This window comes from Aulostomus chinensis, chromosome 2 (assembly GCF_037954235.1).
Source record: "Aulostomus chinensis isolate RoL2024-O1b breed Wild chromosome 2, RoL_Achi_v1.0, whole genome shotgun sequence".
NCBI lineage: Eukaryota > Metazoa > Chordata > Actinopteri > Syngnathiformes > Aulostomidae > Aulostomus > Aulostomus chinensis.
In genome coordinates this window covers 28757618-28781423 of record NC_141321.1, presented here as the reverse complement: position 1 = coordinate 28781423, position 23806 = coordinate 28757618, and the positions used below count along the sequence as shown (strand labels likewise).

Here is a 23806-nt window from a genome sequence, read left to right as displayed (position 1 = left end):
CTTAAAAAAGTATAATCCATCTGTTCAGCATTTTTATATATATTCATATATATTTACATATAAATTAAACCTTTAGTAAACACAGCTTGCACAAGGAATGATAAATTAATCTTACTTTACCACTTTTTATATTTTTCATTCCGATGCATTTTATTTCACTTCTTTCCCCTCTCACACACATCTTTCAGGTATTGTGTTACACCAAACATAGAAACATCACTTTCTCCTGGAGGTGTTGTTGTTACCGAGTTTCACTGAGACTCAACTGTTTCCATTCATCTCAAATTCTGTGCAGCTGTTGAAATAAAAGTTGATTTGCTTTAGTAAATATCTCTGCATATCTAGAGTCGAGAGCATCAAAGGCACGTGAGTGCATATCAAAGCGTTCTCCTAGACTGTCGATGCTTGGCAGCGGGACAGTACTTTCCATCTTAACTGAAGCTCGTTACAACGTAGAAAGAACATTGCGAACTTTACAATGATTCCTGACTTACGTGGACATCCTGGCTTTCATTTGCTACTTGCAGTGGAATGTTTGCCGTTTTGCACCCCGATGGTGAAAGTCTGACCCATGATTCTGGCATGAAGCAAAAAGAAAAACCAGCAATATAAATGGTATAAATCAACAGCTTAAAAAAACAAGGTACTCTCTCTCTGATAGGGGAGGGATTAATTAAGTATCATCTTTCTTAAGATCAATGCAAACTCTTTCTTTTTTTTTAGTTTTTTTATGCAATTGATTACATACATGTCATTAAATGAATGAAACATAATTATAAAAGTCATTTTTGAAATATGAATTAAATGCAATTGAAAACAAAAAAAGGAAAAATGTTAGAGAAAAGATCAATTAATTACATACTGTTATTTGGAGTCAAGCACCTACTACTTGAATATTATCAGATAAGAATTCTTTTATTTTGATGGTTTTTTTTTTTGTCTATGTTGACTAGCTTAAGCAAATGCAGTTGCGATTACATCTACATTTTACAGAGTGATTTTGTAAATATGTATGTTTTTTTTGTCCTGCTCAAAAATAGTCAGGGTATAATCTTAAAACACTGGCTTGGTGTTCAAGTGTGTATAAAAAGACAATAACAGGTTGGCCCAGTAAGTGATGGCTGTGTGGCAGGAAAATTAAGGACCTACACTTCAAATTCACTCTTACATCCTCATATGCAAATGAAGCAAGGTAAATTTAGAAGTTGGCTGTATTAAAACACAGTCTCAGTTACCACAGATTGCGTAGGGACAGAGGTCAACGGGGTGTCACTTGTCAGAGGCACTGGCTGCGGCTGTAGCTGCTCTGGACAAAAGAACTTTCTGTCATTCAACTCTATTATCCCTCAACAGAAATGTTGCTATAGCACATCTGTTCTCTTGAAACTGCATTTGCAATGATTTTCTTACCACCACAAAGTAGTGATGTGGTACACTCGGTTTTCTATCCCACTCAGGTAAATGATACTTCCTGACATGCAGCGCTTTGTTGTTTCCAACTGTGTGTCACCGTGGAAAGAGGGCTCCTCTGAATTGACCTGAAAACACTAAAATGACATGCATGTCATTTACACTGGAGAAAAAAACAGTACATTTTAAATATCACAGTGAGGTACAGACGCTGTCTAAGTGAATGCAAATGTATCACATTGAGACGTGGTATAATGTCAACTGTGAATGTGAACCCAAATGTGGACAATCAGAGTTGTGAAACAATGACCTGGTGAGGAAATCGGACCGAAGAGCACAATACTTTACCAGATGCCTTATTATAGGGAAATTGGTGCCACCAGTGCGTTGCACATGATTAACTGTGCCACCATCTGCTATGAGACCTGGGACCAACCCAAACCACAAGACAGTAGCTGAAACACACAGCTCAAGATGGCACTCAGACTGCAAACACAAGCCGCAAAGCTACTCTAAGTCCCAAGGATGTAGGACCAAAATATGGAACCGCTTTAGGTGTGACATGGTGGCATAAACATTTGAGCTTTTGGGATGTTGCCAGCGAGCCTCGACCAAGCGGCGCGTAGCCCATATAGCCATTGTACTAAGACTTTGTGAGAAACTACATTTGATATTTCAAAGGCACTTAGAGGAATCTGGCTTAAAGTTAATAACAATATAGGATGGCACAGGAGCAAACTGTTCCATTTATGTTCATGTCCACATGCTGGTATGGAGGAGATCACTCGTCCAGTCCCACAGGTATAACATGTTCTCAGTTGTAGTTTCATGGACAAATAACAAAGATCCAACATCAGATAAATGCATTTGGCTCTTCGGAACAGAGTGGGAAACCAATGCAGCACGAGAGGCTGTCCTTCACTAGCGGAACCATTCTCCACACTTGGCACTGACATAAAAGCAGCTTCTACTCCACTGAAGTACACACACATTGACACAAAGGCACACACACACACACACACACACACATGCATACCCATACACACACACACACACACACACACACACACACACACACACACATACAAACACACATACAGAGCAGGAAGTATGCCTGTCACGGACACGCAGGGAAGGGAGGCAGCAAAAACAACTTTCTGTCGACAGGAATAAGAAAAACAACAGTTGAAAGGGGGTCTGCATGAGAAAAAGTGTGAGATAAAGGCATTCGCTCTGTCAGAACTCATCAGTCTGCAGAGGGAGAATATGTAAGGGAGATGCAACCATATGAGCACTGTCACTGTCCTCCTGAAGACAAGACAGAGCGGACAAGCAGGTGGGAAGCATGCTGAGAGCCAGGGAAACCTTCACTAAGAACCTTCAACAGAGACCCTGGCAGGCCACTGACTTGTAGTCTGATCCAGGTGTACACGTAAAAGGCTATGGACTGGAAAAAGGCGTAAACATAAGACTAAAACCAACTTGCCTTAGCAGAATGAGTAGGTACTTGGTAATGGGTTTCTTTGCCCAAAGGCATGGGCTTCGCTAAAGAGAAACAGAGAGAAGAGAAACACAGGAGAGGAGAGCGAGTCAGTGAGGGCCAGATTACCCCAAGGCCTCCAGGGCCACTCTCCAAAAGAGAAGATAAAAGAGCTTATTAATAGCCCTTAGATTTACATGCACTAAGTGGATGTTTATGTTGGAACTTGCTGCTTATGTGTGAACATCCAACAACTGTAAACACTACCATTCAGGTCCCATTTCCTTTACATCACTGATATTGTTTCAACTCACAAAATAGGCAGCCAAAGTTTAAAAAAACATCATTTGGGCATTATCTTTTAAGTGGTTCCACAGTTGGTTCTGCCCAGGGCGGTAATCATGAAGCTTCATTGTGCACTTCCTCTTCTGCCTCTTCACGTTACGCTGACTTCTGCATAAACAGCAGAGAATGGGACATAGGACGGAGGCACTGATGTGTTAGTATACATACCGCCAGAGACAAGCAAGACAGTGACATGTGAATAAACATGTCATGAAGCTGATTCAATTAAAAAAAAAAAAAGTTTAAAAAAAACAAAACAAAACAAAAACCTTTTGGTACAAAACAGAAGTCAGAACTGCAAACATGGCCAATGTGAATTGCACAATGTCACTGCGAGACCTTCATTGTTCTGTGTCCTCTGGATGAAACCACAAGAGAAACCTATTAGATTTAATCAATCTCTAACTAAATGAAAAACCAAAACATGATGCCATTGTATTAAAACAACGGGATCCCCTCATCAACCACATGAAAGAGAGACCGACAGGAGGAGTGGGGTTCATGGGGAAACACAGAGCACATGCCTGTAACCCCACTGCCTTTTATTGGACAAATATAAAATTAACAACAGTCAGGAGCTGTAATGGTGAGCCAGGCTGCTTCCAACACAAATTTCCAATTCTGAGGTCAGCTGTACGGTCCTATAAAAGTTTACAGGGCTGCTTAAAGAAGAGCTGTCACTTTACAAGAAACAAACTTTTCTGATTAATTATTGCGCTAATAATAATGGGTCTTTTAATGCGCTTCAATTCTAATGCATTCCCCTGTTAAAAGGTAACGAGAAGGCAAAGCTTAAACTAATGGCCGTTGACATAAATCAATAAAAAATGTTGCTGTTAAATGTTCTTTTCTGGGGTAACTAATAAGAGGCCTGTTAAAGTACAATGCAGAGAGAAATGACCTGGCTTTACTACCAGTCTGCTCATGTTAAAATATGGAAGTTGTCAAAATGTACAATGGAGGGAACCAATACAAGAGGTACCAATAGTTACTCCAGTGAAACCGGCTTATAAGTTTGTTTGTTTTTTAAATGGAGAAGAAGTTAGTCATAGAAAATATACTGGACCCGCACTGTTCATTGTATTTAGTATTTGTTTCGTTTTAGATTCAACACTCTCACAATGAGCACAAAGTGTTTTGAAATGAAAACTGTCATGTGTAACAGACCCATTTAACATGGAGTACACGTGAACAGGGAATGCAGAGGCGTTAATAGACTGGTTGACACAGGCATCATGTTCAGGATTCCAGACTGGAGTGTTCTCCTAAGTGCGTAAGGACACTGCAGCTTTGTTCTGCCAGGACATCAAAGGGGCAACCCGACTTATTTGAACAATGACTCCCATCTATATATAGAGGAAGTGATGGACGAAGGGCGACGGACATGTATGAAATCACCGACAGAATGTAAGGGGCAGCCACGCCAACATCCATCAGGTGATGAGAGAAGCAGGAATACTTCTGCCAGGCTTGCGTCAGTGACTGGCTTCTGAATGAGGTCTCCGCCAAACTACCAGGACAACTAAGTGCCCTTTAAACATGGAAATCCCCCCCCCCCTCCCTCCATCTTTACCTGCCAAAGCCCTTTCCATCTAGTTTTAGGGTCTGGTTCTATATGAGACCTCTCCTTGATAAGATCACAAGGAGATTAAGCTCCTGTATCAGAGATTAGGCTAAATTTGTTTTCTCTCGTTTGAACCGGTGTGGGGATAGTCCCCCGGCCTGACCTCCCGAAGCCTGGGCATAATGCCATTAGTGGTGTTTTGTTGACAGCAGGCAACGGTAAATGAGGCCCCACTTTAATCAGTGGCATGCAGGGCGGGTGTCAGAGTTCCCCCATGTCTTCCAGGTGAAAGATGAGCAGGGAGAGAGGTGTTGTCTCCACATTAATTAAAACTGTTCCCTTCATGCAAGGACTCTGCCGCTACCACCAATCCACCCCACCCCCCACCCCCCCAAAACCATGACTGTATTCTCAGCATAAACACTACCCATTAGGTAGGAGAGCAGAGAGAGGGCACAAGCGGCAAGGGGTGTAATTAATTTAATCAGACTAAGATCATGTTCTAACCACTTAAAAGCAAGAGGGGGGCATTTATCTGCAGGGAACACCATTCTGTTTTGGTTTAGATGACACCTGAAATGCCTGGCTAAGAAAAAAACATGTCAAAATCAGTCACATTGTTTCACTGAATACGGGTGGAAGGCTGATTCATTGACTGATGGAGGGTGCCTTTTAGTAAACACCCAAGATGGCTGCTAGTGTTGAATCTGCTGGTATTAAATGCAGCATTAATAGCCTGGACAGTGTAATTACTCAAAAAGAGAAAACGACTTTGAAGCTTTAGTTAAGATGGGTTTGTGCTACATCACATTTGCAGTAGATCTGATTGGTTGTAGGCCCATCCAGCTGTATTCAGAGGCTTTTTGGTCTGTGGCCAATGATAACACCCTTAGAAATCCAAAACAAAGTTAAAGGTTAACAAAGGCAAATTAGTCGGGTCATGCCAAGTTCACCTGGTACAACAGATGTAAGATTTCAGATGCCACTTTGGCTTTTTCACTGCGCCTTCAAACATTTCTCAGTCAGCACTAAGTTCAAGGTTAGGTTGAATTGCCTTGTCCTCTACTCTCTTTTTCCATTTCCACTTTCTCATAACAGTGCAGTACAGATCATGTCCGAGAGACACTGTCCCAGCAGTGTCTCCTGGGATAGTAAACAGCAGTCTTTGCTATTTACCCAGAAATCCCATCCTACACTGCGGCTTCCTGTTCTCTTGAAGTGAGACATCCTTTCCTGGGGGATCAACTGGATGAACTAGACACAGAAATGTGGATGCTGCTTTAGCCTGGCCATGCCCAGTTACAAAAACACCATCATGCTGTTCATCGCAGCAGCCCGTCCTGGAACACCAGCCCCATCCCGGCCAGAAGCAGCATGCAGGAGGCCTTGTGCGTCTGCGATGTTGCCTGGGTAGATGAGACAAAGGGTGCTTGCTTGAGGGTGGGTCGGTGGGATGGAGGGGGTTAGTCTGGGAGTCCCCCGCTTCCCTCCCAAAGCCTATGAAACCTCCCGGCCTCTGATGCAAATGAGGTGGTGGGGGCAAAGAGAAAAAAAAAAAAACAACTTGAAGGGAAAAACGGACACAAAGGAGGGATGGGAGGGGAGAAAACCTCCTAAAGCAGCACAGCACCGAGGGTCTTTTGAAGTGAGTGTCAATCAAGTGGTCAGCGTTAACAATGTTAGGCCAGAGCGAGCAGGTCTAATGTCCTCTTTGCTTTGCCCAACCCCCCACCACCAGCACCTCCCCAACTCCCCACCTTCCACAAGCCCCTTGTGACCACATGAATCTGACTAGTGACAGCTCGCCATCCTGTAATTTGCCAATTTGCACGCATGTCAAAAAGCCAGACCATAGTGAATTATGGCCACAATGTGCGGATAGGCCAAAAGACGTGCAAGAGATCTGCAACAGAGGGACGGATAATGGAGATGACGGGGAAGCAGCAGGATGAAACAGACTTGAGTGAAGGCTGCTTTCACAGTGTGTGTGTGTGCCTCCTTCATAGCAAAAACCTGACTCTCATGGTTATTGCATAACACGGCCTGGTGGGCCTTGTTCACATGTGTTTGAGTATGGGATTGCTTGTAGATAATTGTGATGTATGCATTTGTTTATGCGTGTGGGTAAGGATGAGTGTGCCTGCGCTGACAAAACCTTGTGTTCCATTCATCATGTGAGCACTGCTGTGAGGAGCTGAACAAGTCTATCTGCAACTGCTGTGTAGAAAAGTGAGGAATGGAAGGGATTATCAATGGCTGAGGCATTATTGTTGAGCATTACGAACAGCTTGCCGGTGCAATCTGTCACTACATATATGTGATGGCAGAAAAACGTCAATGCATTGTGTCAGCGCTACTAAAAGTGGACTCATATGTAAGCATTTTAATTTGACTGAAATAGTACTTTTTAAATCACAATAATCTAGATAATACAATCAAGAATCAAATTACTAGGGCACGTACACCCTTCTATCAGCCCCTTACAGGCCTAGCGGCTCTGTGCATGTTCCATAGGTTCTACCGTGGAATTTAAGCCAAAGAGCACGCAGTCAAGGAGGTATTAACGCAGCGTGTGATAGGGCAAAATAAACACTTTCCTGGACGGTGCAGTACTGTATTGTGTTTACTCAACTAATCTAGTCTTCGAATTTAAGTCAGCCATTCCACAGGGATGCAGCATGCATAAAATGTCAACCAGTATCCTTGAATCTAGTTTTTACCTCTGCATCTAATCAGTGTCGTTAGTACATGTCGCCATATCGTAGCCTACAGGGTAGCCTGATGTGCACCTCCCTGGAAAGTATCTATGCATCATGTTAACGCAAACCACAACAGCTGTGGCTGCTCCACCTCATGACCTTACACTCCTATGCATTTGATCTGAGCTCCTTTCAGCATTCAATTTATTTTGACTCTCATTCAAGTATAATTATCTCAAACTCCCCAAGCTAGTTGCTAGTTACAGCCACCATTGCTAAAGCAGCACAAAGAAACCCAACACAACAGCAGAGAAGCACCGCTGCAAATCAGCGTTTTGGTGGTGCAATTGTCGCACGACCCTGCCTGACCACCACATAAAAATAAATGCTCAGCAACAGAGTGGATTCAGTACTTATTTCACCATCTATGAGGGGGCAAACTGCCACCTACCGCTCCAGCCATACTTCCATCAGTAAATCAGTTCTTGTAAACTTGGACAACAGCAGGATATGACCATAGCTCGACAGCTATAGCGCCTGTAAACCTGCTGTGCCTCCATCCCACCCCTAACTTCTCGTCAGTGTGGGTCTGGTCAGCGTGAGGAGACTAGCTGTTGCAACTAAAACACAAGTTAAACAAAAGCTTTCACTACAACAGTGTACTTTGTACACATTACCCAGACATACAAAGGAAGAAAGCCAAAGAACAACTTGATCTTGTGTTTTTTCCCAGTGGAGAAGGAAATACCTCTTGTGGTTATATGTGCATGTCCACATACACCTCCAAAACACACACTCTAAAACAAGAATGAACCATGAAGCTTGTATAAATCTCTATCAGGAAGCCAGCCAAGCTCACCGCCTCTTGCTGGTGAAAACCATATAATAGTCTAAGGAAGCAGAAACACATTTTCTGGATAGTTGGCAGCAAATGTTCCATACTGGTTTGGGCTGGGTAACTATGAATGTTACTTTTTCAAATAAATAGATAGATTTTGCTGCAAAGCCTATTATAGTGGTGTATTACAGGGGGGGGGGGTGTATATATATATATATATATATATTTTTTATTTTTTTTTCTTTTGGGACCACAACAATAAAGTAAGACTGGTATAACAAGGATGTGTTACTGTATTTACTCAACATCTTTTCTTACAAATGTCCAAAAATCCCAAATTGTCAACACAGTATTTAGCAATACACCTACTGAACCTGCCCTTTACACTTGTCTAATAATGTTTTACCTCTCCAAAACAATCTCGATCACTGATTAACACCTGACGAAGGAACACTCAGACTCTACCGCAGGAGATCCTTAAACCATCCGTGAAAGTGAAAATGAGAAGCAATTCTGTTAAACACTTCACATTATAATGGCTATTTATCACACCATTGTAACTCTTAAGGGTGGACCTTTAAATGTCTCACAAAGTAATCTCGCCTCGGGCGCAGTTCATTGAATTCTCTACCGCTGGCCCTACAATCTGTCTTACGTTATTCGGCTTCCTGAGCGTGCGATGTTAGAGGGCTGGAAGGAGGACAAAGCTGACATTGCTTGTGGTATTCCAAAGTTGTGTCATTTACTCAGGGGTCAGGATGTGACGCGGCAACTAAACGTGATTGTGCAGAGGGGAAAAGTGAGAAGGAAAGTGTTTGTGCTGAGTGTAGTTAAGTGGTCTGGTGTCTTGAGGGGCTGGGCCCTGAATGTTTTGCACCGTCCTAAATAATTTAATAGTGTACAGTACGTGCAGGCCAGAGCTGTGTGCTGAAGGAGAGGGATGACTGTAAAGTTAGCAGTCGTGTCCCAGGTAGCAGAGAGGAGGGTTTTGAGTAGTCAGCACCAGATCAGCATGGAGGAACTCAAATGTCAGAGACACACACGCAGATGTGCAGTGAGACTTCAGGCACTGTTTCCAAGGTTTTTCTTTTTCTCTTTTGAAACAAGGATCTCTTGTAGAACAGTGACCACTTCAATAGTGACCAATGTGTCTGAGTCAATTTATTCATGATGCGCTTGTTTACAATTGAATAATTTTAACAGCTAGATCAGATATTTTATGTGAATCAGTCAGCTGCTGTCACAAGACATGAATTATTTTCTATCCTATGCCTACCTAGCTAGCAGTTAGTTTCAAATTCATTACTTTCTAAAACTTAATATAAAAGATAACCTTGATGAAGGCTACAGGCTGACACGCGATAATAAAATGGTAAAGTTCTTTACGACAAGTGTTGCTGGAGTTTTGATTATCTAGAGCTTGACAAAAACAAAAATAAAAAGCAAAAATAAAAAAAATCACGAGTGACACAGAAACATTAACAACCTCAGTGAACGCTGACTCACAGAGCAAGTTGTGGCAGATCTCATCCAGGAAGCACTGAAACTACCTGCTGTTTTCTTCTTTGCATCAGCTCCGCGTAGGACTCACTGTCCAACACGGTCTCATGCAACAGATAAACTCTGATGTTTATCTACACAGCTGCCTGCACCTGGTCTGTGCAGACTCACGTGTGCACAGGGGAAAGTGCGACCTGATCCACTTCATGTACCAGAACTGTAGTGTTGACACATAATAGAACATCATGTTTCAAGAGTGAATTGTGTCTCAAGAAGATATGTTGATGATCAAATTATCTTCACAAACAAGATGATACACTGTACATTATCATTACTATCAACTGATATCAACTTATATGTACTTTGCTTTTCAATGTGATGTTACGGCAGCTCCACTTACTGTGCTCAGCACAGGTGTACAACTGTATAATGTCCATATCGTTCAAATAAATTGGAATTCAAATTGTAAAGGATTTTTTTTTTTTTGAGTTAGTTCATCCATTGACTTATATATCAACATAATGTGATGGACATATTGTGAGACTACCCAGGTGATACACAGCACGATGTGAAGTTACGTATTATCAGTATCACAATATTTAGCGTATAGCAATGTACCACAATGTACCACAATGTTGTCATATCTTGATCCATTTATGGTGATAAGCAGGAGGGAGCTGCAGGTAGAGCACCACATTCCTGTCAGGGAGCAAAGGTCAGAAACTACGGTGGATCATAATGTCTGTCAGAAATGCCCACTTTACGAATGGAACCCAAACCTGACCGATCCAAGACAGGATGGAGCGCAACAGATTTGGAGATCTGCTCTCTCTCTCTCTCTTTTGCTGGGCCTGTCTGGTCTGGGCTGAACAGAATTCAGGTTGAGGAGGCAGTGCAATGCTGTGGTAGGGGAAAGAAAAGACAGAGTTACTGGATATTACCAAGGGAACTAGGGTGGAGAATCAGTTTCCATTTCACCATGACCTTTCTCCGGTCCCAGTGGTGGTCAGCTCCACCACTACCTCCTTCCTTTCACATCCCCACTGAGAAGCCTCTGCTCCACTGCTGTCTCTCTCTCTCTTTTCATTTGTCAACCTATCCATCTCTCACTTTGACTTGGGTAGGACAGAGCAGTCTACCCCCATCAACAAATAGATCAAATTCCCATACCTCATCTATCTTCTCATCAGCTGTCTACACAGATTTAAATGTTAGCATTGCGTACGGAGCAAATGCGTAACCAATATGCAGTCGATGAACACTAAGAAAATTACCTCCAAACATCTCTATATCAAATGAAAGGCCACCAACTAAATAAAGTTGGAATTGCGGTGAATTTTCCCCTCAGGATGGGAGTTATCCCTTTCCAACACCAAAGCTATTCTTAGTGTCTCTTAGTATTGTTTTCAGCAACCAAATGCTACTTTCATATTAAAACATGTGTGATTAGTTTCTCTTATGTCGACAATGCCGGGAAGCAGTTAGTCACCCTGCTGGCCGCCCCCACTCTGACACGCACTGGACACATCCTTCGCCACTGTTACCATTTATATTTACCTTTTCCAGTGACGTTTTAGCTCCATTTAGTAAGTTTATAATATATATATATATATATATATATATATATATCTCACAGGCTGATATTTAAAGGCATTCAAGGGTCAGCACTGCATGTATTTTCCAAACATATTTCTTCCCCCCCAAAAAAAAGAATTCCAGTAGACTTTTTTTCACCTTTTAAGAAGCTGTACATGTGATTATGTGCAGTAAGGCAATGAGTATTAGTAGTGGAAAACCAGAATTACATTTTGACAAATGTTTTTCGATTTAAAAGAAGATCAAGATGCCCAATACCGGGACAGCAATGCCAGCTCATGTCACACTTAGCGGTATCATCAGAGAGGCAGAGATGATAACAGACCAGCCTGACAGAAAGTTGAAAAGAAAAAAGGCCTGGAGGCAAAGTGAGTGTGATGAGGGTTGTATGATATGGTCAAATGCCACTGAACATTTTCTGAATGAACCTTGAGGTGAATTATTTTGCCAGCTGCTCTTTCTGGGGTCCAGAATAAACTTTGAACCTCCAACATGGCCTTACTTACCATGTTCAGCTGTCATCAAACACATATCTTTGTTCCCACATATAGGGCATGACTGACAGATTTACTGAGCTGTGTGGACCACTCTCATCCCCAGCAATTGCAACTTCGTAGAATCTTGAGTCGGCTACTTAACAAATGGCTTGAGGGGCTTCTATGAATACGAGCAGGTACGAGCTGGTTTCACCCTCAAAGGAGCCGGTAGCAGACATGATGGTTACAGTCACACAATAGCAAATAGATGTGAAGAATGCATATAAACATGAACAAAACCTGAGGCTTCAATATCACACCGTCATGCAATTCATGTCATAAATATGGATATGGAAAATAAAAATATACCAATATTAGAGGGGACAAGTGATGTTTGGAAATCAGGCTTATTTAGGGAAAAATAAAACGGTGTTCAGTTCAACAGCTCAAGGATTTGGGGAGGAGGGTGCTTTCGCACCAGCTCAGTCGGCAGAGGGAACGCCACGTAGAATGTTAATTTAAATATTTCCAGCCGTATTTATATGCAGCTGTGGTTGGTGGCTAAACTAGTCTGCGGTGGAGGTGATTGTCTGCTGACTTCTTCAGCCTGATGCTGTGTTTGTGTCCTCCCAGGAAGATTTTACATGCGGTGAAGTGCACCTCTCTTAATCCTGAATACATGTAAGGGAGGGTCACGCAAATGAGAGGAGGAGACGTGATAAATGTGGTTAATTGAAAAATTTACTAAGACTCGCTCAATTTGCTAGGGTCACTTTTGTGTGCAAAAGCAGATAAAGACTGAGTTGCACCATGAAATCTGTGTAGAGAATTGCTACCACACTGAAATAAAATCAGAAATTTAGCCAAATACGGTTCCATATGTGGTCATTTAACAAGAATTTATATTTAGTAATCTGGAGAGTTCAGGTGACACCTGGATGTATTTATGGAGTACAAAAACAAACATTAATAGACATCACAATCTCATTCCTAAATGACAGAATCGTCCATTCTCCAGTGACAGCCATATTATTACAACTATAAATACTCATGATTCTCTCTCGAAGTCTTAACTGAGGAAGGCTAAAGACTAACGTTTCAGGCTCAGGCATTTATGGATGCAGCAGTGAGTCAGTAGGTGACCACTGGTAGTTCAGGTGGTCTAGAATGTTGGTTTGACGAGTCATTTAAGAGACGAGGGTTTACGTTCACGGCAGGACCATGGAAGTTAACTGTGCTGAGGCGTTCAAGCTTTAGCTGGCAGCTGAGGGAACAGAAGTAGCCAACTCAGCTTTTTTTCTTTTTTTTTTTAAAGAACTGTTTGCATCTTGGCTGTTTTATGTTTTTAGAACAGTTGACTCAGGTTTCATATACATTATTCACTGTAACAACAGTCAACATAACTCCAGTGATTAGTGTATCTCCACTATCAGAGGTTTATTTAACAAAGTTACAGAAAAAAACAGAGCAATGAACAAATAACTGGGCTCTATAAATATGTTTTCATTGGCATTTATTTAAAACATAAATAAACTAGAAGGCACTCAGAGCACAAACAGCTCCGCCAAACCCAGGGTAAAAAAAATAATGCCATTTTCCGCTAAGTTAAAGCAATCTGGTTCAAAATGAAATGTTTTTTCCTACATGTCCCCACCATGTTTTGAGAATATCTGCCACATAGTTTTTTCATGTAATCATGCAAACAAACAGACTAGTAAACGGCAGCGGTCACATAACCTCACTTTCAGAAGCAATAAATAAAAAAAGAGTGGAAAGTTTAGAGCTGAACTGAAGGGGTATCAGCTATGGACCCATCTCTAAATCAGCTCTTGCAGTTTTCAATGATATCTTTTTAAAATACATTTTTTTAATTGAATAAGGACCATTTTTTGAGTCTGCTAACCTTTGATATATATATATATATATATATATATATATATATATATATATATATATATATATATATATATATATATAAAGGTATAGAAAGGTGCTTCACACTTTCCTCTCAGCAATATTTGAGATTAATAATTAAATCTTCTTTGGTAAGAAATGTACAACAATCTGACAAATACTGATCCATGCTCACAATGATTGTTCTACTCTTTTATGTGTTATAGCTGAGTAATCAGGGTTGCAGACAGGAGGGAGTCACCTGTGACATCCGTCTGTAGACATGGCTGTCCGGCGCTCCAAAAAAAGACGAGCACTGAGAAGAGAAACTAAAGAGGCAGCTTAATGGCCCTAACGTTTGTCTTCCTGGTGCATTGATAAATGAAGCCATTGTGCTGTGATTATCACAGTTATTCATAGCCTCTTTGCTATGGGGATGGTACATTTGTTGCATTACATAGGAGCAGACACTGCTGGGCCCAGCGCATGTTTCCCTGTCACTCTGTATTACAGGCTAGCCATGACATTTATAAATACTTGGTAATCTGCCCCGCTATATGTGTCACGTTATCAAATTGCCATTATTTTGACAGCAAGTGTGAAAGCCTGTGATTAATTGAATACTATTAAGTTGAGGTGGATGATGCTACTTTTATACGATAAATTAATCACAGAACAATGACAATAAATCAGTATGCGGTGGTGCAAAGCTGAGCAGGATTCTCTGTATTATAAACGAGAGATATGGAAACTAATTATTTGTTCATTATTTTTAGCGACATTGTAATAAAGAATGATTTAATAGGTTGGCCGATGTCAGACTGGACACGTAAGCATTACGAAGTGTGTTCTGTGTTGTATGTGTGTTTACGTGTGTGTGTGAAGGCCCCAGACACGGGAGAAACAACAGACCACGCTCTGGTAAGCATCAGGCCGTGGCATTTGGCTTTTTCCTCGTCTTGGACTGAGAAGAATGAGCCCTATGAATCATGTTTCTACTCTAGCATGTAACCTCAAACATAAACCCCAGCCAGCAGACAGCGCCGACAGCCACAGCACACATCAGCCTTGGCTTTTATTTGCAGCAGCACTCCATGGATGAAGTTTAATGAAACTGTCTTCACTTTTTTGCTCCCGATTGTACAACCTGTGTTCATATTATTAGATCTTAGGCCTCAAAGGTACACAACAGGAGTGGATTTAGGGAACAGAGAGGTGGAGTTTATGTTTCAGATAGGTGCTACCTAATTCAAAGTTGGTGGTGAGCCTTCATGTCAAATGTTTAGTTGTACCTGCAAGATTCAAACCACACGGCAATACAAGAGAGGCTTTAAACCTGATGCTGATATTCAAGTGGTAAGTATAGAGAGAGAATATACAGTGACACTAGATCTAGTGATAAAAGATTTAGCGCTATTCAATATGATGAAGGCATTGCTGTTACCACCACACTGTCATTTGTCTCATATTTTTTTAGCCATGTTTTAATGGATGACTTGGCTAATGTCTACAGAGAGCTGTTCGTCTATAGAATGGCATCTGCACTGGCAAAGCCTGGGATGCTGTGCTGAGCTCAAGGCCTTTTCACAACTCTTTAATGAGAGTGCAGGATTTTGTGTTTACATTCCTCACTGCCTTTTCCACCCTGCCACCTCCCCGGACTCCCTCGCCAACTCCAGCGCTTTGGCATTTCCCACTCTGGCCTCATGATGGCCGCCTGCCTTTGGTGGTTTGCAATTAGCATCCCTCATGACGTTCTGCCCTGTTGGCTCTGTAAAGCTAAAACCAGAGAAGGAGTGAGCTGCACGATGTCACTGTTACTTGGCGAGGGCAGTGGTAAGAAATATTTCAGTAAGATTAACTGTGCCTCTGCCCTTCAGAACCCCACCATGCACCCTCTTGTGTACATTCAAACAAACAAGTTATTTCAGCTTGGGTGAGAGCTGACTTAGATCTGAGGAGAAAGCCTGCCTTCCACTGAACCCCGAGGGAATGGGCGACCGGTAGCCTTAAACACCTCTCCCTTCATTCCCCTCCTTCCTGAGCTTTGACAGAAGGTATGTATTTTTGGAGACCCCCAGTGATGTGATGGACAGCATGGAGAGCTCTGTTTGAAATGGAAACCCACACATTCTGCCCTGCCAGGGAGCACCAGGAATATCCCAACAGAGATGGCAAAAGGAAATGGAACAAGTGATAAAAAAGGAAAGGAAAAAAATGCCATCTTTATTGAGGTTTTCCTTTCAAAAACACAGGTAAATATAGGAACGACACCTCCTATTCAGGATATGGCGCTCTGTAATGCTGTAACCTCAATAGAGTACCCACTGACCACCACAGGCATGGATCATTTCTTTTTTCCTCATATCATCACTCACTCTTGTATACACTGACAACACATGCTGGCTCAGATAACCAAGAAAAAGACATGATAAGAGAAATGAATGTAATTCATGAAAAGAGATAAAGTGGGCCACACAAACAAGTATATTCTCCTGTGTTTTTGCAGCGCTGCCTTGCATTCACCATCTTTTGTCTCTTTGTCTTGTATGTTTTTATGCGTGTGTGTGTGTGTGTGTGTGTGTGTGTGTGTGTGTGTGTGTGTGCGCGCGCGCATGTAAGCTGATGTATATGAATGTTTGTATACATGTTGACGATTTCTTTTTGGGGGTGTGTAAGTGCATGTCTGGTTGTGTAAAGGATGGTGTGGCCCTCTCCACCCTCACTATAACTCACCTGGACTGATAAAGGGAGCAAAGGAATCATATCCTGCGCCTGCTATTCATTCAAATGGGCTGGCATCTGTAAACAAGAGCTGCAGTTATCCATGTAGCGGTCAGATAAGAGGGGAAGGAGACCTCCGCAGAGATGGATCACGAAGGGGCTCCCAGTGCTCTTCTCTTCCCAGCACCACCCTGCCACCTTAGGATAATAAACAGCCTCGGAGCAGGAGGCCAGATAAGAACCATCACTCACATTGGCTGGACTGATAAGACACAGACGCTCTCTGTCACCCTCCATGACATTTGTTTTTTCATTCCACTTCAGGCCGAGGGAGAAGTCAACCTGTTTCATCTCATCAATGGGCTCCGCTCAGGATCCCCTGCTAAGTGTGTGCCACCCTTTGACACTGATGGCAGTCGGGTGATTGACTGTGTCATGCTGCAAAGAAGAATGGACTGCAGCCTGCAGTGTGCTTCCTCCAAGTCATTCACAACGACAGAACCATAGCTCACGCAAAGAAACACATGCTGCAGCACAGGTTTGAACAATGAAACTGATTTGACAAAGTTGGAAGGGGATGTGATTTCAACATCGCCCTCCCGCTAAGAGATAAACGTAGTTACCCTGATGCAAATTTTGCAGCGTGGGTGTGTACAAATTATGCCCATTTTGATGAATTGCAGCCTTATCACTGAAGACGTGGTCGCAGTTGAACAAAAGGTTGTGCTCCCACTGTCAAGGCTAAAGATAAAATATTGTGAATGCAGTCCTGTTAATTTTGATTGCGAAGCTATTTTAGAAGTCATGGGTGAGGGCTCAGAGTTACAAACAACCAGAAAAACAGAGGTGATTTTCTATCCATCCTTGGCTGGCTATAAAACCAAACAGTGACATGAAACTAGCTGTAAATCATGCTTTGGAGATTAATATCTCTGATGGGGTGCATAAAATGATTATTTAATTCATTTTGAATTTTGGCACCTTTAATTCCCTAAAAACGCAGGCCTATCAGAGAGAATATACAGACACAGTAAATCTGGCTGCCCTTACGTTGCCTCTGCTGGGGTCACCAACAAGTCACAGATTTGAGAAGGTATAAAATGGTTACTTTATAGCTATCCCAATTGTTATACGTTAGAGTTATGTGCATTGTATTACCACTAATGAAGGGCGTAAATTCTCAGTTTACAACTGGACCTTTACAGGGGGGGTTGTAAAACACACGCTTTTTGCGTTACTCGTGTTTGTCACCAGAGTTCTGGAGTTCAAACTGTGCACACACTGTTCCCATTAGTCAGGGACGGCTCCTTCGAGAGGCCTCCGCTTGCAGTAATGGGACGGGCCGTGAGAGAGCAGCATCCCGTTCGTCGGTCACGGATGACATTTAACAGAGAGAGCCTAACTTCCTGTGATCAGAACAGCAGTAACCACAAAGCTAATCCATGGCTCTTGAAAATCCCTCATCTTCAGGCTGTCAGAGATGGGCAGCGACTGACAGTCCTGTCACCTGCGTTGACCCTTTAATCTCAGCTCAGAAGTTCCTGCTCTGGCTAACCGTGGGATCTGCTTAATGCACTTCTCAGCTCAAAATACATTTTGCAAAAGGCACAGTCAACGGTATTATTCACAGCAATTTATTAGATTATAATTGGATACATTTGTAAAAGTGAGATACTGAACTAAGGACGTTGGTTTGACATGCGGTATACGCTGATATAAACATCTCACACTAGGGAATAGCAAGAGTAATTTCATTTCCAAAATATACTCAAAAACATTTCAATTATGTGAAACATTGCTTTAACTATTCTTCACTGGGAAAAAAAAGGTCACCATAATCAGGTCAGCCACATCTATGGGAGTGGCACTTGTGTTTCAGCAGGACATGGTAATAAAGAGAGGAGCTCTGAAAGAGAGTCATCACTAAGTTTACAACCTTTACACTGCAATTTCCTCTGAGAACAAGTACAGTAGCTGCTGATGATATGTCCCATTTGATTAGGGTTGAGTCATGTAGCGCAGGCTGCTCACTGAACCCTTTCACATGTGCATTTTTAATGCTTTATCTCAGTTCATTTCAGCATGTATATTGTATCTAAACGTCAACATAATGCAGAACTACGCAAATACCAGGTCTGGTTCTGTCATTAAGGGTTACATTTGACAGTAAAGGGATGCTGAAGACAGGAGAGGTGCAGTACTGCAGCACAGAATTGTGGGGGATTGACAAATCAAGCAATTAAAGGGGAGGTGATTATGTCATCATTTTCTTGGGTTGGCTCAAAAAAGGTCCTGCTACATTTCATATTCACTCTGAATGAATGAATAAGGAATGTAGGTGGGGGGATGAGGATTGAAATATCTCGCCGGGACATTCTGCTTACTTTTTTCGACAGGCCTTATCTCCCTACGTTCAGCCCTGTTAATATGATGATGAACAATATTTCGTGAAGGGCGACTGAATGTGTCTCTCCTGGAGAGGGCCGTGGCTCACTCTGTCTCCTCCCCATGTCCTCGTCTTTCCTTTGTATCACTCTTTTCTCTGAGAGTAGGGGTGGGGGGCAGGTGTGAGAAGGGGAAATGAGGTAGATAATCACTAGCACCGCGCACACACATTCCTCAGAAACACACCAGTCCGGGACCCTCATTTTACCCCCCCCCCAAAAAAAATTTTCATATCAATAATCAAGCAATTTTTCTGCATGCTAATCCATCAAAGCGGGCTAGGGTTAATCTGCAGGCGTAAGGCTGGGTGGTGTGTGCTGCTTCTTCTTTTCAGGTGTGCCCCGCTCGCTGGCAGACATTTGTCCCGCTATGTGGCACACAAAGCCCCTGCCCTGTCAGCACTGATTGATCAGAGGCCGGCTGTAAAAGAGGAAAGCAGCACGCCCTATCAATGATGCTCTACATCTGCACCTGAAAAGAGCCTTCATCTCCTTCCACAACATGCTCAATGCTACACATAATGAGAGCTGTGCTGTTAACAGCTCCTGCAGCTCTGGTTTTTGTCATGTGTATATAGGCAAAGTGCTTACCCTTTAGATGGAGGTAGGAGACAGGAAAAAACAGGGCCCATGGTTGGAAGATTATCATAATGTCTACAAACGCTGACAGGGTTGAATTTCAGTGACTCTTTTCAGATTAGTGAGGCTTTAAAAAAGGGTGCATTTGCAGAACAATGTGATTGCGTGTTTGATTTTAATTTACTGACAATCTTTCACAGCATGTAAAGGATATGTGTGGATGTTTTTACTGTGCTCTACATTGTTGGGATTTAGTCGGGCTAACAGTGCTTTTAGAACCATGTGAAGACATAGCAGGCGCCTCTTAGAGCCTGGGCAATCCTGCAGGAGGGAGAGTGAGAGATAAAATGCAGAGGCCTCATTAGTAGCACATTTATCATCTCCTGTCTGTGATTTAAAAGAATGACTGGGTCAAATCACTTTAAATACCTCAGGGGAAATCAACATTTGTCATTGCAAAGCAAACCTGCCTCTTCGCTCTCTTCTGGCATTAATTTATTCTGGTAAAGCAGCCCCATTCGCTGTTGCGCTGATTTTAATTTCAGCCTTGCAAAAACCTTGGCTGACTGTCTCTATCAATTCATTGCTCTAACACACAATTGTCCCCTTCAATTCAAAGAAGAAATACTCACCAGCAGCAAGGCTAAGCCCTTTCCATACACACGGGGCATGGGATGCAAATGGCCTTTAGGGAACCACTAAAGTGAGTGAAACATTGCAAATTCTTCTGATGTCCACAATTAGAAAAAGAATGCAATCAGCGCTGAACAGAATAATGTTAATGTTGAGAACAAGAAAGAGATTATGTATTGTCGATGTGTTATTAATGTGTAACTCGGCAAGGTCGGCAGAGTCAAGATAGGTGTTGAAATATGAATGGCACCCTCAAAGAGCCCGCCAACATGTTGCAAGTGGACCCTGTGGACACACTGGCTGAGTGAATATTTACATGCTTGCCAGCACACAGATTTGCATTTCTGCAGACAATTCGTTGCTAGGTATGCTAACAGTAGCACCACATTATTGAGCAAGTGGGAGAGCATGCCAAAAGAATGACTTTCAGATGGGCAAGTCGCAGTAGTTCGTTCGTGACAGCAAGTACCAGCAATGTTGCCAGGGGACAAAGTTTGGGAATATCTGGGAGAACACCAGTGACAGTTTGTCCTGTGAGGTAAAGATTTGCTATGTCTGAGCATTACAATGCATTCATGTATGTAAAAAGGGTAAGGAAAAACACCTCAAGTGAGCATACAAACTTCTTGAGAAACTGAGGGAGGGCCGAATTTGAGCTTTTGTAACTTGATCGTTCAAAATGTGCATCAAAAACCTTGATGGAAAATGACTTGTGATTGCTGTGATTCAGCTTTATGAACTTGTTATTCAAAGTCTTTTTTATTTATTGATCATGTTGAATCATTTAAGAAAACAGGAAAAGAAACACAATAAATGTGCTAAATAATGATATTTATGACGAAGCACTTTTCCATATTTTCACACTTTTTATTCGCGTTGTCCCTAAATTCTACGAGTTACAGTGTTGTGACGTTCAAACAGCTCTAGGCTACAGGATGGTCACTCTCAAGTTTAACAAGACTGCCAACTACCCCTCTTTCTATCGCTGTTGCTGAGGGCACATTCAGAGAGAATGGGGACCAGAGATGTGTTGTAGGGTACTGCAAAAATATTCCAAAGTCAGGAGGAAGGAAGCAAAAGGAACAGATGCTGAGCAAGTCCTGAAAGAAGTGCAGGCTGGTGTTAAAGCAGCACCAGAATAAACGCACATCTATTTCATGCCAGTTCAGACAGAATAGTCTGCCATATGTAAATAGGGGTTCAATAATGAATGCACTTCCCCTGCTTTTATTTGCTTTAAGCCCTCACAGTCACATACACATTGGCACCATGCGAGACACAAATTAGAGAGCGTTTTAAAGGAAATATTCAAAGAGCAGCCTGCCGCCGGAATATCAGTTATTATTTTTGATGTTGCAATTTCTGACACTTTGATGCAATCAGTGAGTAGCCTCGGCATTCAGCCCTCTCCAGGGAGAGAGCTGTCAGGAGTGAGGAGCCGGTGGGTAGATAATTATGGGAGATCAAACCTCGCTAGTTAGTAGGCAGGAACGGGAGGCAAATGCCAAAAACCAGCCAATGTTTCGCAAACGCTTGTTCAAGGATATCCTAATTGCTATAAGTGGTTCCTTCAGGACTGGCACTTCAAACACTGCCTGCTGCATGATGTCATCCTTTTCTGGCTCCCCTTCACACTCACAATAGGCAAATTGGGGAAGAGGGCACAGTACAACATACCAGAGGATAGTGGCCTACCTTTGTCATGACATGAGACCCAGATCAGTAGCAGGTTTTCTACAAAAGGGACAAGAAACAAGTTTCATACACGCACATCTTCTCTTATTCAATCTGTTGTCTTAACAAACATGCGGGAATGCATGGTTGTTGGGGATAAAATTAGTATATTACCTCATATCAAATGCAGGCTAATTTATATGCACAAGAACATGTAAATATTAGAGTTGTATGATCTCAAATGTTATACGATCTGACATCCGACTGTGTGCTCCGTAATTGAAAGTGAGAACGCAGCGCTCTCTGTCAGTGTTGTTTCCAGCCTACCTCTCCCCATTCCCTTCTTACCTTTGCAGTTCAAAGGGAAGGAGAGGGGAAGGTGAGTACAATCAGTTGAAATCAGTCAGAACAAATTGTCCGACAGCGATGTACTGTAGTAAGACATCAGTCCATTTGCTGTTGGCGGAATGACCCTCTTACCATGACCCTTATACCTCTGCAACATACATAAAACCTGCTGTCGTCTAATCAGCCTCTCATACTCATCATTGACCAATGTCTCATCTAATACTGAATCTAACTTGAAAAAGAATCCTAGACCTGTTTCTGTCTGCCTCCGCTACATCAAAGGAAATCCTACCGTCGGCAATCAAAAAGAAGGATTTCATGTTTCAAAAACAATTCGCATTTTCAAAGGGGGACCACAGCTGACATACAATCGCAGTAAACCTATTGAGTCCTCAGCTCCCTCATTCTTTTTCTCTCCCTGTTGTGAATGTGAATCTTGAGGGTCATTGATCATCTCATTAAATTCAGCCCCAAAGAAAACGATCCTTTTCACACAGCTCAGGAATTCAGACGCGAAACACCCCCGCCTCTCTTCAGGCACACACAAACACGCTCGCACCATCAAACATCGCCAAATGACTGCCTTTCACAGACAAGAAAGACGGCAATAAAATGATAAAATAAAGTCTATTTTGTTCAAAAGGGGTAAAAAGGGGTCATTTTCTGCATAGAGTGCTGAACTGTTAGCATAACAAAGCCTCGACTGGCGAGCTAATGGCTCTTCATCTTTGACAAGGGGCTCACTAGCTTTTCACTGTTGTGCTTCTCATAAATTGGCCTGAAATAACACCATGCTTCTCCTCCTGACCTTCCTATATGCAAACACCGGAAATCCCAATGTCAAGCTCAGAGTTTATATACATCCACCAACCAATGCAAACAGGAACCCAGATAAAAAAATAAAGATGCTATGCTGAGTATTCAGCTGTGAGACTAGGTAGGGCAGCCTTGTCAGCAGCCCTGAAGTAGCTTGGCTCAGACTGATTGTCTTCCTAATTGGTGATGTCTAACTAGGGTCTTCTCTTTATCTCTTGGACAGAGGAACACACCATCATACAAGGCAAATTACAAAGAAAGAACACAAGCTGGAACACAACATGCGACACACAAGTGACAATGAAATAGGGAGGCTGATTATCATTGCTATTATTATTAGATTCACTACAGGGAAAAGCCATTTTTAGAAAACAGAGCTTCAGGTTGCTAAAAATCCAAATTGCTCTGCTTGCGACGCCCCCTCAATCCTCTCTACCATCCTAACTCTGGCAAACATATTAGGGATGAGGTCATCCTGCTCTCATCCAGCCAGTGGTGAGAGGCCTCATTCTCCACTCCTCAACCCTGACGCTTTATCCGGGAGGCCTGCCTTTGATGTGCTCGTAATATGAAGGACGCGGGGCTATCAGCTAGCTGTCAACTCGGTAACTACCCTGCATCGCTCCCAGGGGCATGCAGCAGAACTGAGCCAGGATGGCCGTCCAGTGCCCAGCAGCTCTGCTGCTGATGGACCTGATTAATTCCCCGGAACGCTGGTTTGTCTTCCTGCAGCTCAGTCAATGACTTCATTCTGCAGGGTGAGGTCACCAGAGGCCTGGTAATAAAG

The 23806-nt window shown here is 42.5% G+C and overlaps 1 protein-coding gene across 21 annotated transcripts in view; it reads right to left on the bottom strand.

Annotated features, from left to right (window-relative positions):
• The window catches only part of LOC147269674 (uncharacterized), a 353014-nt gene that overhangs the window by 164937 nt on the left and 164271 nt on the right, over nt 1–23806 (bottom strand). For 15 of the 21 annotated variants that reach the window (XR_015110555.1, XR_015110556.1, XR_015110550.1 and 12 more), the window contains 5 exons: nt 10616–10736; nt 2897–3343; nt 1411–1547; nt 1236–1306; nt 495–577 (listed from right to left, as the gene is read on the bottom strand). Coding sequence is in view for 1 of the 21 variants with exons in the window: in XM_086188974.1 (XP_086045100.1) it covers nt 10621–10736 (116 nt within the window). In the remaining 20 variants the exon portion in view is untranslated. Of the gene's footprint in view, nt 1–199; nt 296–494; nt 578–1235; nt 1307–1410; nt 1548–2896; nt 3344–10615; nt 10737–20217; nt 20247–21876; nt 21916–23806 lie in introns of those variants that run through there. The other 6 variants (XR_015110544.1, XM_086188974.1, XR_015110564.1 and 3 more) reach the window with 5 other exon arrangements.